Below are 16,436 nucleotides of genomic sequence, written 5' to 3'. Positions count from 1 at the left end.
ACTTTCTTCTACTGACCCAGTTGGACACTTTTTGGTTTGGTACCAGGGTCTTATCAATATAAGAGGAAAGTACAAGGCAGTCCCCAGTTCTGTCCTTGAGTGGGTCTGCCTTCTCGAACATCAGGTGGAAATGAAGCTGGGAGTCCCAGTCTTTACAGTGAGTCTCTGTTTGCTTTTATAAATACAGGGGCCAGACCTTGATGCCTATTTGTTTCTCTTTCCATAATCACATCATTGCTATGCTACAGGCAGTCTTATCAAATCTAGAATGGTGAAGGAGGTGGTGAGGAACTCAAACTCCTGTCTGGCATAGGCATGCGCCATGGATTTGTCAGCGTGAGCTTTGCCTCAGAAAGTCATGATGCCAAAAGTGCTTTGGAATCTGGTTACCTCATCATTTATCCTGACTGTTAAGCATAGAGCAGGACCGCATGTTAAACTTCGGCTCAGCTATATAATGAAGCACTCTGAGTTCTGCTTAGCATCACAGTGACAACAGTTTCTATAACTCACTTTGAAAAAAGTCTGAGATATCACATGATGAATAATTACAATATTATTGGAGAATCTGTACTAACGGAATTTTCCTTTCTTAGCTCCAACCAAAAATTAAGATCCTTCATTCTACTCATACTAATTACAGGACGTCTGGCATACAGACACACTTTATGTTATATGGACGTAATTAGCAGCTTTCTCATTAAAGCTCTTGAAATCAGCATATAATCTAGGCTTTAGTCTGAGAGTTCCTGAAATAAAGCAGAAGGAAAGATCTTCCTTTTTCCTGAATCACAAGACCCATAATCAAAGAACTAAATTTGAAAACAAGATTTACTTACAGTGTTATGAAGAAAGCAGGTGGTGCTCAAATCGAATGTTCCCAGAATGGAAAGTTAGTTTAAGAGGATGCCAAAACGATACATTTTGACATCTACCTAATCCAACCCATTTAGATTGTGGACATCAGATAAAGTACACATCCTTAGAATAATTTATCCTACAAGTTGAGTAGATCATGGGGAAAATTACTCCCACCTCATAACCAGCTGATCAACCAGAATTCTTGTTTTTCAGGAAGGAAATAAGGTCTATCCCAGATACCTGTTCATCCTTTGCTCTCCACTTTATGGGAGAGAAATCTCAGTGGGGTTAATAATAGCCATGTCCAAAATGCATCTCAAGCGACATGCAATTTTTAGTCACATGGTACCAGGAAAAAAGTCAGTAATTATATGGCCATTTGGAAAATTTCAATATGCAAATAAGTTAAAATATAACTATTACAGATGTTTAAAGAAAGCCCAGTGAATAGATCGTTTTATGTCTATCTTTGAAAGTTAGAATATGTCATAACATTATTTTACTTAAAGCTGAGATTACCTGGAATTTACAATTGCTGCAGGCAAACTTTTCAAGAAAAGTCCGTACAGGTTTACGTTTGACTTAGACTAATACACTCTCAATACACAAGAGGAGGAAAGCAGAGAGGAATGGAAGACAGGCTTGCTGGATTAGAATAGAATTCAGCCTTCATCTCTGAATACATATATTTTTAGGTCAGAAATCACCAAAATCGATGCAGAAGTCTAAACGATCTTTTAAACAAGCCTACCTTCATCCAAGGAAGCCTGAAAACAGATTTTATAGTTGGTCTACAGGATCATTACTTGCCTTTTGAGGGACCTGGGGTTTGCTGTTTTCTCTCTTGCTGGGCCATGCATCATTATCATATGATTAATCACTGCCGCTTTCTCCATTATTTCAGTCAGCTATGACCAAAGAGCTGTTTGGTGACTTTTTTCAAAAAGAAACTGTCCATCATTTACATAACAAGCGGCCCAGCAGAACATATGCAAATTGATGTTCAAAACCTGACAAAAGCATATTGAACATCTTCTGGGTTGTATTCTGATGAAAAAGGTATTGCTTGTTTACAAAGCGGTGTTCTTAACTGGTACACCCAGAAGCACAGGTTTTGAACATATTTAAAACACAGAATATTCTGACCCGACTGCCCCTTCTTAAGAAAAGAACAGAACGTTACCAGTGACATTGATGGGAATAATGCAAGAAGAGATCACTTGGGCATCTTGTTTCATTTTCTCTTCTGGTGTTGGGAGAGGCAGTGCTTTGCTCCAGTTGGTCTGCTTGTCCAGTGTCGAGGGGATATTGTGTACCGGGTTTTTCGGCCTCTGCCCTAACGTGACATCTGTGTCTTCATCTTCTGGGGGATGGGACTGCAAATGAAGTACATTCAGACTTCGCCATCATGGTTTATACGTAAGCACACATATTAAGGAATTTCCCAGTTAAGAACAGTGAGGTCAGAAATAAGCTTTTAGATCAAAGGAAGAATTCCTAGAAATAGTAAGCACAGCTAATCGAAAGTTATGATTTCAATAGTCAAGAGACACAGAAGAAAAAATGGGCTACATGAACATGCTTTTCAGGTCAAATGGAATTAAGAGGAGAGACAGGTAGCATAAATCCCCAAACTTCAAACTGAAGAAAAATCTGAGTCTCTAATCTAGTGAGAGGTAGATTCTGGATATCTATCTTGCTGTATATTGCTACTGAAAGTCTTGAGAGCTCAAAATGACTGGGATCAAAGGGAGAAGATGATATAGATGCCTACGAAAAGGTTCAGAAAACGTCCCAGAAAACCTGGAGTCAGGAGACATTCCAGAACACATCACCTGGAAGGACAAAGCCTATCTTAATCTGAGAGGCTGGATTAAAACATAAGGAGTTAATTTTACTGCACGACAATGGCATTTGTGAATAACATTTGAAAAATGTAGTTTCACCAACGCTGCACATGGAAAAACAAATCCCCCCACTTACTACAGTGGAAAATACAAAAGCAGTTAATGGGGAGAAAGAGTCAAGAGGGCTTCTTTTTCAAATTCAGAATATAAAGGGCCTTAGCTGAGTTTCTTTCCGCTTTGCAGTGTGAAGCTTTTCTTCTCGCTGTTTAGTTAGAGGCCTTGACTTCTGTATGACATTTGAAAATTCTCCATCCAAACCCTTGATAGATATTAATATCGTCTACCTTTTACTTCAGGGCTGGGGTCCTAACCCAGATTATTAAAAAGGCTCCATTCCAATTTTGATTTCAGGGTTGGGTTTCTAAACCAGATTATCTTAAAAGACCCAGTTTTCACCACTGAACCTAGTTTTCTTTCTTTACATAATTTGGAGGAAGGTGAGTGTATAAAATAAATACTTTTTCCTCTTATTCCAGTTAAGTTTTAATAATACTCTGTCCTAAAATCACAAAAAAATTTTTTTTCTCATCATATTTGGAAGCATTGTGTCCTGTTGACTCAGGATTTCACATATTGTCAAATTGTTCTCGCGTCCTCTTAAAGAGAAGATTCCAGAGCCACTTGTTTAAGTTAACCCCGCAGCATTTGCTTACCTTGTCAGAGGTATCTGCGAAACCCCCCAACACACCCAACAGGATATGATTGCCCCCCCCCAGAAAAATATGTTCGCCATGAACATTTTAGTAAAACATCACAACCTTCTTTCTCTCTTCAGCTTTTGTGCAGATTCCCAGCGAAGCGAATAGCTCAAATAAAGTTGGAGCACAAAAGACTTTGTTTCCTAGGTAACTTCCAAAAAGAAAAAAAAAAAAGTTTGGTGCATGCAAAACGAGAGACAGAAAAAGAGGGAGAGCGAGCGAGCAAGAGCTGGAAAGAAACCCCCACCACCAGAGGCCACATTTCCTAGGCGATTCCTTCCTTGAATAACAATGGGCTGGGAAACAAAGAAAGAATAGTGACCTGACTACAGGCTCTGACCAGCAGCCAAAAGCACGTTTTATTTAACGGTGACAGGGATAACTGGCTGCCCGAGAATCCTTTTGTCCTCTTCTCTTTTTTTGATTTGAGAAGTTTCACAGTTCTGATAAATATAGGGCAAGTCGGAATTTCTTCCCTTCGAACTATAAAGTCCAGGAGTGGCATTAGGTGATGCGTGTCTTGAACAGAGCCTTAATTGCAATTTAGGGGGGAAAAGTAAGTGGGAAAGACAGCCAAGGACACTGCTGTCTAAATCATATTTTATTTAATTCAAGTTAGGAAAATATCACTCTTAAAGTGGAGTTAAAAGAGTACCTGTTAGTTAGAAACAACAGTTTGCCATAGTTAAAAGACAGAAGAAAGTGTCTGGAGAGAGTGGGATAGGGCTGTGATGGAATGTTCTCAGAACCAGTACCTTTCTACTCCATGGGGTCATGTGGCAACATTCAGTGGGGGAGGGCGAACGGGTGCTGTTAAACTATGAACATGAAATGCAAAAAAAGAAAAAATTAAAAACATGCACACAACATACAGTACACCCTGGTTAAGCCAAGTCTGTAATATCAGTGAATGAATATATACTGGGATAGCTCCCTCCCTCCCCCTCCCTCCCTCTCTCTCTCCCTCCCTCCCTCTCTCTCTCCCTCCCTCCCTCCCTCTCTCTCTCCCTCCCTCCCTCCCTCTCTCTCTCCCTCCCTCCCTCTCTCTCTCCCTCCCTCCCTCTCTCCCTCCCTCCCTCTCTCTCTCCCTCCCTCCCTCCCTCTCTCTCTCCCTCCCTCTCTCTCTCCCTCCCTCCCTCTCTCTCTCCCTCCCTCCCTCTCTCTCTCCCTCCCTCCCTCTCTCCCTCCCTCCCTCTCTCTCTCCCTCCCTCCCTTTCTCTCTCTCCCTCCCTCCCTCTCTCTCTCCCTCCCTCCCTTTCTCTCTCTCCCTCCCTCCCTTTCTCTCTCTCCCTCCCTCCCTTTCTCTCCCTCCCTCCCTCCCTTTCTCTCCCTCCCTCCCTTTCTCTCTCTCCCTCCCTTTCTCTCTCTCCCTCTCTCTCTCTCCCTCTCTCTCTCCCTCTCTCCCTCCCTCTCTCCCCCCCTCTCTCCCCCTCTCTCTCTCTCCCTCTCTCCCCCTCTCTCCCTCTCTCTCTCCCCCTCTCTCCTCCTCCCTCCCTCTCTCTCCCCTTCCTTCCTTCTGAATACGTCCCTATTTTATGAGAAGTAGCATAAATAGCGGTTAAGAGCACAGACTTTGGAGCTAGACTGTCTGAGTTCAGATCCTGGTTCTACCACTTCTTTGCTTTGTGGCCAGGGACAAGTATTCAACCTTTCTAAGGTCAATTTCCTCATTTGGAAGATAGGGAGATAACAGCATCTACCTACCCTTCAGGATTCTTTTGAGGATTAAATGAGTAAATATACAGAACAGACTGAGAAGAATGTTGGCACTCAATAAGCTCTCTAAGTCCGTGTCAGCTACTACCACCACTACTGCTACTATTATTATTGTGTTTACCTTGTAGCCGTGGCATATCTGTGACACTGTTTTTGCAAAATAGTGACTTTCCTTTAGCTCCCAATCTCAATTTGTTAATTTGGGAAATACTGAATTATTTTCCTTCCTTACAGTGAATTCATTTTCCTGTGAGCTCCTTGAAAGAAAATTCCCTGTGTGCAATGTCTTCCTCCAGGTTGCTTAAAATTTGCCTCTTCCTCATATTCATAGACTGTATTTGAAGACAAGACCAGGTTCAAGGGCATGTGACAAGGCCCCGCACTCAGGACACCAAGCTTTTTTGAGTAAGGGGCCCTACCTTTTCATTTTGCACCGGGCCCCACAAATTACGTAGCTGGTCCTATTTAGAGAATAATCAGGTAACTAGAATCCCCTTTTCAGGGTCTACTGAGAAGGACGTTGAAACTCTTTTAAACTCTAAAGCATGTCAGCTTTGGATTCAATTAGGCCTCTATTACAGCACTTTCCATATAGCATTGCTTTAACATAACCTGAACTATCCCTGGATGTGTCTTTTTCTTCTGTTAGATTATGAGTTCCTAGGGGTCAGGAGCCATATTTGATTTTCTTTTCAGTCTTCCATGACGCCAGCAAAATGCCTCCTCATTGTAAGGGCTCAACAAATTATTTTGTGCCTTTGAATGATATGAGCCCTGTGTGTTCTAACACTGATGGAAAACCCAAATACAGTAAGGATTGTGTTCAAGATATCAGGAGGAAGTAGACACCACAGAACCCACGGGTACTCACCATCTTAGTGCCGATAGGTGGAAGCAAATAGAGGAAACCACAAGCAGTGTTTGGTTCCATCAGAGGCTCAGTATTAATGTATTCCAGTTCTAACCTGTTCTTAAGCCTATGGCAGACATATGTTTTGGAGGTGGAATGCTCAAGGTCTGATTCTCTTCTAAGCTTCTAAATTTTAACTGACAGGGTTGCTCATTAATTTTTAAGCAAAGCAAATGCCATCTCCTCAGGCCTGGTTAACTTTGATCTCAATGTTATTTAAGATAAATGATTTTTGTAGGGTCTATGGCTCCCTCATTGAAAATGATTATTTTGGGGTGCCTGGGTGGCTCAGTCAGTTGAACATCCAGCTTTGGCTCAGGTCATGATCTTGCGGTTCGTGAATTCGAGCCCCGCGTCGGGCTCTGTGCTGACAGCTCAGAGCCTGGAGCCTGCTTCAGATTCTGTGTCCCCTTCTCTCGCCTCACCCCCACCCCTGCTTGTGCTCTCTCTCTGTCTTTCAAAAATGAATAAACATAAAAAAATTTTTTTAATAAAAAAAAGGAAAAATGATTATTTTGACAGATGTGCTGTATGTGGCCTGAGTTCAAGCATTAACCTGGGTCTTTCCTAAGAATCAGTCACAGATAGTGATGTGCAGGTCTCAAGACGCTTGGGTATGCAAAATAGCAAACTCATGGAAGTAGGAAAAAGGGAGCCAGAAAACAAAGCCCACGTGGTAAAGGAACCTGTTTCCAAGAAACCAAAGGCTCCAGTGTCTCATGAAAGGATTTCAAAAAACTACACAGCAGGAAACTGCAGGGCATAACATATTAATGATATTAATATTAGTATGTTTGGTCATTTGCCTTAAATCTTCCAAGTCATCTCTCCTGTTGAGTATTTTTGCCAGGAGTGAGGGATGAGGAGTGGTTTTTATTTTTTCATCAGTTTTAGAAGCCCCTCCATCCCATTAAACAATCATGAGGTAACATCTGGAAGTGACTAAGGATGGCAAGTCCAGAGAGAGCTCAGTCCGTTCTGTTTTGGTCACCATCATGAAGTCAAGGTCTGTCTGTAATCTTTCACAGAAGATTGCTTCTCAGATAATCGGTCTCTCAGCTATTTCGATAGTAGCTCCAACCTCCAGCTTGTGAGGGCTGAAACTAGGTACTCTTGAGCTTGTGTGTGAAAGGACTGTGTTCTTTGGTTCCACCGCCTGACTAAAGCACTCAAGTTCCTGCAGATGGTCTGTTGATTTAGGGTATTTAAGCTTATAATATTCAAATGGACTTTCGTTTTATTTCTGCCATGAAATTAGTAACTGCTTGAGGGTAGTGTTTTAAAGCATTCTCTCTCCTAGGTGTTTGGTCAAAGGAAGCGAGAGCGTTCTGATTATTTCTGATTAGATTTTTACATGGTGAATGCAGTAATCAGTTCATAGAATTTTCTTCTCAATTATTTAAGAAATAAAACTGAAAGAAAACTGTTACCTCAGCACATCTCTGCACGGCCCAGCATGCCTCTCCTTAATGGGTGCAGATGGGTAAGGTGAGGAAAAGCCGCATGCTGGTCAAGCTTGCATGAGTTACATTATTCTGTATAGGCTCTATTTGAATGAATGCTATTGCTTATTCTTAATAAGACTTGTAAGGGCAGAAACCATTTCTTGTTCATAACCATATTCCTACTGCCTTGGTACTGCTTAAACAAAATGTGTTGTACTGCCAGCTAGCACCCCCGTGTGCCTAGCATAAGCAAACAGAGAAATCCTCTCCAAAGAGAGAAGATCAAATTATTTCCACATAGAATTTTTCAGTATAACATTCAGCACAAAGTCAAAGATAACAAGGCAAGAGCAGGAGACCAGACAGCATGAGCAAGGAGCGTCCAAAACAATAGTTGATAGAAGCAGACCCATAGGGCCTCCTGCTCTTGAAATTACCACTGCGTGCAGGAGTAGCAGTGAACAACCTAGGCTTCCCCAGAATACATGGGTGGGAAGATTGTTAGACCATTCATTCATTCATTCATTCATTTATTCAAGAGCATTTCTTTGAAGGTCAAAATCAGCCCCAGTGGAAACAAACTGTCACATGAAAAATGATATCCCTCTCATGGGTATAGGCATGCTCACTGCACAATTCTTTTGACTTTTCTGTACTTCCAAATTTTCTCATAAACAAATGTTGAAGAAAAACACACACATAAAACTTTCTCCTTCCTTTCCTAGGTTCCCATTCTGGCCCTCCTACCACTGATTTTGAGAGGGCTTAGACTCCAAGATGCACCATTTTAGAATCAGCCACCGCTGGTCTTGCCCATCTTGTCCCTGACAAAAGATGCTTTTTGGATGCTTGCATCCCATTTCTGTCCCTGATGGCCCCATAATTTACACCCTCACATCCTTTCTCTACCTGCCCAGGAAACTGCTTCCACGAAAGCTAGAGTTATATATTTTTGGTCAGTGTTCAGAGCAGGAAATAACAGACATTATTAATTTCTTCACTTTTGTGGCTGTGAACAAGCATTTCTCCAAAGATCTCAAGATTTGCCCCCACCTTTGTCTTACTGCCAAAAGAAAAATATAATCTCTCCACATTTTACTTTCTTTTTGGTTTTATTTTATATGTTGATGGGAGCTTATTGTGCTTCAAAACTCTCCAAAAGACATCTGTTAAAATGTTGTGAGTATTTCAAAAGGAAATGTTTTGAAAATTTGGCTCTGGTGTGTGATCTAACTGATAACACATGGCATTTATAGCAGCTGACTTTGAGGGCTGATTTATTACTGTCGTGCTGTCTTAAACATGAGAAATATTTACTAGAGAATGGATGTTGTGGTACACTTTGATAGGGGAATAAAACCTTAAAGATGTTCATTGCAAGCCAAGTGGGTTCCCGGTGAGGTGATCTGGGCTCTTATTGTCACCCTACTCTGAGACTTACTTGTCCCTTAGACCTGGTCCCTGCATTTGTGCACAGCTTATAGCCCATTTGTGAGATGGAGGAGACCTTGTCTGCCTCAGATTTTTCTTTACTGGAGTGTGTGTATGTGTTGCACATAAACATGAAGTGTTTGGTCTTTCTGGAGGGCTTAAAGGAACACCTTCTTCACATAGCACCCTTAGTGCCACAGTTACATGGCACTTTTATTCCATGATGGTGTCCCACAGTCTCCTCGTGGCTGGCATTGTGCTCTTCCAGACATGTTTAATGACATCATTTCTGACTCATGCTGTGCTCCTCCCTTTCCTCTCTCCTCAACTCCAACATTTACCATAGGGAACAACCTTGGGAAAACAAAATGAAGTTAAGTAAAAGCTTAGGGCGCATCCTGTGCTTTCTCTGTCCTAAGCCTTTCTTCCCTTTCCTGGTGTTTCCTTTGTCACCACTCTCTCCCAGGCAGCAGGAGCCTTCATGCTTCCCCTAAGGAAGCTGCTGAATGCAGCACCCCCAAGTGCCCAAACCCTTCATGCCACGTTCCCAGCCAGCTGTGAGGGTAGACAGGAGCCCACAGGTGCATTCATGTTAATGTGCTGAGAACTCCTAGTGAAAAGCCCAAAGGAGCACGTCTCTGAAGCAGAATTCTGGACAGTGGTTATAGGCCAGGAGGGAGATATTTGGGAACAAGTGCCTACTAGGTTCTTTAACCGCTTTACACATTGCTATCTATTTAAAACAGCACAACTCATAAATGTGCACGACTGGGGAAAACGGCCTTAATCATTGATAAATCTGCTTTTCCAAATCATAACTTTTTTTCTCTTCTCTGGTGGATATTGCCACCACCACTTCCTCACTTCTCCTGAGAAACACTTTGCAAAAGGAAATATACAAAAGGCCAATAAGCATACGCAAGGGCCCCCAACATCATTTCTCATCAGGAAAATTCAAATGAAAACCACAAGCAAATACTGCTATATGTTAGAGGGGCTAAAATTAAAAAATATTAATACACCAAGTGTTGACAAAAATGAAAAGCAAGTAGAGCTCACATAAATTGATGAGGGGAGGGTAAAATGGTATAGTCATTTCAGAGACTGGCAATATCTAACCTGACATATGTCTACCCTTTAATTCCTTCTTAGGTAAATGGAGGTAAGAAGAATGAGTATGTCCACAGAAAGCCTTGCACAAAAACATTTACAGCAACTTTATCCACAAAGTCCCTCCCCCAAAACCCTCACAACTGGAAACACCTCAAATATCTACCAACAACAGAATGGGTAAACAAATTGGGGACTACTGTATTCATGCAATGCAGTACTACCCGGTAATAAAGAAGAATACAGTATTGCTACGTACAACATTGTCCTCAAAAAAGTATGTGGAGTGAAAAAAGCCAGACACCAAAGAGTATGTGCTCATTCACTTTTGAATCCCATCTTGTTGATAGACGTCTCAGGTATGAGATCCGTGTCTAGAGAGCAGAACACGAATGCAATGGCAACGGTGCAGTTTTTACCCAAAGAGAGGTTTTTTGAAAGATAGCAGGTAACCACAAAGAATCTCTCTCTCCTTTTGATCTCAGCTGGAACTGAATGCAAATTCTTAGGGTGATGGAATGCAAAATGATTTTATGTATTTTAAAGTTCAGGAACACTTTGTTTAATGGTGTTCTATGAATGAAGCGATTTAAATGTGCCGAGCATAACAAAATTCTACTTTGAAGCCTGTGTGGAAGGTAGTCCCCATGTGAATGGAAAAGAGGGCTCCAGGGAGGCCGGGACAGAGAGCACTTCCTGCTGCTGCTCAGTCACTTATTCATGGGAGTTGCTCTGGACTGTCAGGGAGAACACAAAACAAGGCCTACTGGGCCACGACCACTGTGATGTTGACGCCAGTGAGTGTCTTATTCATCCCCTGTGGCCAGCTTTGCCAGTTAGTGGGGTCACTGCCAAGGGCCATTCAGCATCAGTCTTCAAAGGTTGCTAGCACCAAATAAAAGACATGAGTGGGGAAAAGGCAGGCCAGGCTTTGAAGTGGAGGGAAGAAGGAGGCTTTGAACTCCTGCAAACAGCGCAAATACCCTCACCCACAATGGCCCAGAGGTGCGGGGAGACTTCTTCCCTCACCCTCCTGCCTTGCCATTGCCTGGGGGCTCTGAGGTGTGCGGTAACTGAAGACATGTTGTGTATTTGGTCTCACTCCAACTGACACTTTTCCCTTCTAACTCACGCCAAATGTGGCGAGAACTCGGTACGGTCCTACTTGACCTTATCCCAGCAAATTAAAATAAAAAAGATAAAACTTTCTTATGCACGTGCCATGCATGTCCCGCCTTTACTTTTTTCCCTGTTTTTCCCCCTTCTTTAAATTGACTCTTTTTTTCAGTATAGCTCTGTGTTATCATGTGCACAGACTCACATAACCCTCCCACAATCAGGAGTCAGAACATGTCCATTACTTCAAAAAGGTCCCTTGTGCTGTCCCTTTAGAGTCACAGTCTCCCCCAGCTCTTAGCCCCTGGCAACCAAGAGTCCGTTCTCCTTCGCTATAGTTTTGTCATTTTGAAAGTGTCATATAAATGGAATCCTACCTTTTGAGCCTGGCTTCTTTCACTCAGCATAATGCCTTTGAGATCCATCCAAGTTGTTGTGCGTATCAGCAATTCATTCCTTTTTATTGTGAGTAGTATTCCATTATCTGCTTAGACTCTGAACAGTGAAATGTCTCAGGCATGCAAGAAAATGGGAACCTGAGAATATTCTGTGATGATGTGTACAAACAAGTAATTTTATTCGCTGTTCCACAGCCAGGCTAATGTTTTAAAAAGAAAGAAAGAATTCCAACGCTAAAACCTGCAACAAGGAATTTTCTTTATTTCTCATAATATTTGTTGTTAACTGCACTTATTGGCTAATGCTTATTGGCTTATTGGCTAATGGCTATTAGCTATTGTGCTGCCTATTAAGCTGTCGTCTGTCAGCTGCAGATCTCTTCTTCCATGCTCTGTTATGCTGGGACCCTGCAAATAACCCTTCTTCACCAGCTGCCCCCTGTTAGGTTCTGCCCTAGGAGTGTGAGCTCCTTTCTGCAGTTACTATCTCTGTGTCACCTCAGTTTCCCATGTGCTGTGTCTGCTTTATGGTACCTTCCCTATGCTGAATTCTGTCTGTTAAAACAACTGGTGTGGACTCTTTTTTCCTGGCTGGACCCTGACTGATCAAGTATGTGGTACCAGGCTTTCACCCCTGGCTTACTTAATGTCTAAGGCATCTAAAGTAGTGGGCTAATTCTGGTTCCTTAGTCCATGAGGAAAATAGGAACCGGTGTGATCGTCCGTGGGGTGTCAGCATGATAATAATCTCTGCAACTTATGGCAGAGAACAGGAGAACTAATGTCTCAAAAGCAAACTGCTTCTGGTGATTCTCGAACATGGGTATAGAGGGAAAAAGTATTTACTGGTGTCAGTAGCTGTATAGTTCCACGTCCTAGGTGCTGTGCTGATTTGCTCCAAGAAAAATCCTGTATCACAACAACGGCTACAAGTAAAGTCACAAGCTACTTTTAGCCAGTCTCCTAGATCTGTCTACCTTTTGCAAGACCAGACACCTGAATTAAATGGAGAGTGTGATAGGCATCACCACTCCTGTGACCTTAGATTTGAAACTAACTTCAGGCTCCTCTCTCCCTACTATACCAAGAAGGAACCTCTAGAAATTGAGGAAGTTAATCCTATACATGCACAGTCTGGTATCTTTATAAAGCACTGCTCTTTCTGATCATGTTATTTCTGTGCTCAGAACTCTCCAATAATTTCCTATGTCTATGGAATAGAGTTATACTTTTTAGTCTGACATTCAAGGTCCTTCAAGATCTGGTCAATTGAAGCGTTGCAGCCAAACCAAAGTATTTGAATTTATGTATGCGCACTTCATCTTCTCCTGCCTGTGTGAGCTTGCTCTCATGGTTTCCTCAGCCTATAATCCTTCTCCTGCCAGCATTCATATCCAAATTCTACCCCATCCTTCAAGGCCTTTTCAGTTCCTTTATCATGAAGTTTAATCCTAACACCCAACCCCAGGCTAACACCACACCACAGGTGTTAGGTGTTAACACCTTATACTTGATAATATCCAGGCACTCTGCATGGCAGAGATTATGTCTCATTTTTATATCCATTAATTTTTTCAAAATGAAGGAATAAGTAAGAGGCCATGATGGGAGAGAGGGCATTCCAAGTGGGGATACTGCTTTGAGAGTGCAGGATATTATCTCAAGAAGCACATGTGGTTTGGTTTGGTTGAGGTCTAAGGCCTGTACAAAGGACTTTCGAGAAATCCGTCTGGAAAGGCAAGTTAGGACCAGATTGTACAGAGGGTGGAGAGTTGGGTGAAAGATTTGAATTTATTTCTCTAGGCAGAATGGAGGAATTGAAGGTTTAGGATTAGGGAAGAATTTTTATGTCAAAGATTCTCATACCAACATTAGAATTTTTCTTAATTGGCTTAAAGGAGCAAACTGGGTGAGATAATGGAAAACACTTAAACTGCAGCAAGAGGGATTTAATTTAGGTGGACAGAACCATTTTGAGACAGGTCATAAAACAACAGAATATTTCTGAGAGAAAACTATGAAGATGTTTTATAAAAGCAGAACACCTGTCTAGGACATTGTGGTATGTGTAATTCTTTTTTTTTTTTAATGTTTATTTTTGAGAGAGAGAGTGCACGTGAGTAGGGGAGGGGCGGGCGGGGGGACGGAGGATCTGAAGCGGGCTCCGTGCTGACAGCAGACAGCCCATTGTGGGGTTTGAACTCATGATCTGTGAGATCATGACCTGAGCTGAAGTTGTACGCTTAACTGACTGAGCCACCCAGGCGCCCCGGTAGGTGTAATTCTTTTATAACAAAGGAATGGCTTGGTCAGCATTTCTCAGTCCCAATCTTGTAAACCAAGAGAATATCAGAAATCTCTAACAAGAACTCATGGAAAAAGGGAAGGAAGGGAGAGGCTGGATGAGAGGAGACATAGCTGGGGATGGGAGAGAGAGTGAGACCGTGAGAAGGTCTTTATCCCAGGGTGGGTCAAATACTGTTGAAATGCCCCTCCTACCAGCTCTAGTCTTGAAGCCCTCCCTTGGCTTGGATCTCCACTCCCAGTCTTCTAATTCTTCTGTAAGCCAGTTTAGTTTTTCTCAGAAGCTGCTTTCTCCTAAGACCTATTTTCTTCTTCTTGATAGAAAATGAGAGTGAACATGGTCATTGTTTATATCTGGGCTATGACCAAGGAGGTCTGAGTCCTAGTTTGAGTACTTTCCTTCATTTACATCCCAGCAAAGCTGTTGGAATGTCCCCTATCCTTAAGATGCACCTCCTTGGTAGGAAGAAAAGTATGATTTGACACAATTTTCTGTTAAAATCCCTGGATGCCACAGTGTAGTAAGTTAGAAAAGTACTATCATGATATGAAATGACAAAGAATCCCTGATATTCTTCCCAGGCTAATTGTATGAAGTCTGACAGAGAGTCTAACTGTGAACACGATATGTTGGAAGAGTTAACTGTCAATCCTGTTGATAAGGATTTAGGCCTCAGTGTTCCCCAGGGACCTGATCAGCTTTTGCCATAGGGCTCCATCTCATGTCAAGCTCTGTCATCTGCTACCCCAGAGACCATTAGATATTCTACCCCTGGATCACTGATGAAGCTTGGAGAGGGACACTTGGTGAGATTGCTGGAGTCTCTTACCACATTTGAGGAAGGATGATTTCCATGCCTATATGTCTAGACATCAGAATCTAAGCAGGGACTTAGACTCCAAGGGTCCCCATGGACCTGACTGCAAGTTGAATGCAGCAATAGGAGATGTTTCAGCTGAAGTGCCAATGACTCTGATCAGTAGCGGCTGTCTGGCCTACTCAGGAAAGTGCTGTGATCTATTGATAATGCCTGGCTTCAGCTTGCACAGGGGAAGAGCAGACCAATGTCTCAAGTATTGGCACATCTAGGCCTGGACCGAGGGACCTTACTGATGACAACAGATGAGCTGGACATCTCATTCAGCAGAGGACAAGGGTGCACTGCTATGACAGACTGTCTCCACACTCTGAAATGGGAATCTGTGCCCTGAGGGTGCCCTAGGGGCCAGGGTGTCATATATCATAGCAGCGTCTAATCATCTTAGATTTGATTCTCTTTGGTCTTCTGAATTTTGCTATGTATGTATGTATGTATGTATGTATGTATGTATGTATGTATGTATTTAATTGAGAGCGAGAGAGAATGAGCTGGGGAGAGGGGCAGAGGGGGGGAGAGAGAGAGAATCTTCTGCCTGGTGCAGGGCTTGATCCAATAACCCTGGGATCATGACCTGAGCCAAAATCAAGAGTTGGGTCCTCTGAGCCACCCAGGCACCCCTGAATTTTGCTATTTAAAGAAATTATGAACTAAGCATGTCCTGGTTGAACTTACTTTCTTGAGAAGCCATATATCTGTCATAGGTACTGGGGCATAAGTCCCAACCCAGTAACTGCGTAATATTTATGGCTGAGTGTATGTGTATATACATACATGTGTATACATATAGATATATATTTATTTTTTATTTTGAAATAACCGAATACAGACAAGTTGCAAAAATTAATAGAGAGGATTCCCATATACTCTTTTTTTAATTAAAACAATTTTTTAACGTTTATTTTTGAGAGAGAGAGAGAGACAGAGAGACAGAGCGTGAGCAGGGGAGGGACAGAGAGAGAGGGAGACACAGATTCTGAAGCATGCTCCGGGCTCCGAGTTGTCAGTACAGAGCCCAACATGGGGCTTGTACTCACAAACTGTGAGATCATGACCTGAGCCGAATTCAGATGCTTAACTGATTGGGACACCCTGGCACCCCTTCCATATGTTCTTTATGCAGCTTTTCCTAATGTTACAATCTTACATAACCATACTACATATATTGAAAGCAGGAAATTAACATTGGTAAATATTATTTACTAATCTCTTTATTTGGCTTTTTCCAGTTTTCCCACTACTGTCCTTTTTCTGGTCCAAGATCCCATATTGCATTTAGTTGTCAGATCTCCTTAGTGTCCTTCAGTTTTTGGTAATCCCTTAATCTTTGTCTTTCATGATCTTGACACCTTCAGAGAGTACTGGCCAACTATTTTCTAGAATGTTCCTCAATTTAGGATTGTCTGACATTTTCTTCTGATTAGATTGTAGTTACACATTTTTGTCAAGAATCCCACAGAAGTGCCATCTCACTGTATTATATCAGGAGGTTCATATATAGCTGTGCCCTTTTACTGGTGATGTTAATTTTGATCATTTGGTTAAGATGGTGTCTGTCAGCTTTCTGCAGCTAAAGTTACTGTTTTCTGTTTGTAATCAACAAATATATTGTGGGGAGAAACTTTGAGACTATGCACACATCCTATTTCTCAACATAATGTC

The 16,436-nt window shown here is 42.1% G+C and overlaps 1 protein-coding gene and 1 long non-coding RNA gene across 5 annotated transcripts in view; one reads left to right on the top strand and one right to left on the bottom strand.

Moving 5' to 3' along the window:
- NHS (NHS actin remodeling regulator) overlaps positions 1 to 16,436 on the bottom strand; it is a 342,272-nt gene that overhangs the window by 11,842 nt on the left and 313,994 nt on the right. For 3 of the 4 annotated variants that reach the window (XM_023248864.2, XM_019823598.3, XM_019823594.3), the window contains exons 4-5: positions 4,222 to 4,284; positions 2,045 to 2,237 (exon numbers count right to left, since the gene is read on the bottom strand). In XM_023248864.2, coding sequence (XP_023104632.2) covers positions 2,045 to 2,237; positions 4,222 to 4,284 — 256 coding nt within the window. The remainder of the gene's footprint in view (positions 1 to 2,044; positions 2,238 to 4,221; positions 4,285 to 16,436) is intronic. The other variant, XM_023248865.2, reaches the window with a different exon arrangement.
- LOC109496447 overlaps positions 1 to 16,436 on the top strand; it is a 50,744-nt gene that overhangs the window by 13,514 nt on the left and 20,794 nt on the right. The gene's annotated exons all lie outside the window — the stretch shown is intronic.

This window comes from Felis catus, chromosome X (assembly GCF_018350175.1).
Source record: "Felis catus isolate Fca126 chromosome X, F.catus_Fca126_mat1.0, whole genome shotgun sequence".
In the NCBI taxonomy this organism is placed as follows: domain Eukaryota; kingdom Metazoa; phylum Chordata; class Mammalia; order Carnivora; family Felidae; genus Felis; species Felis catus.
The sequence above is the reverse complement of the archived record's forward strand: the minus strand, read 5'-3'. Positions and strand labels throughout refer to the sequence as shown.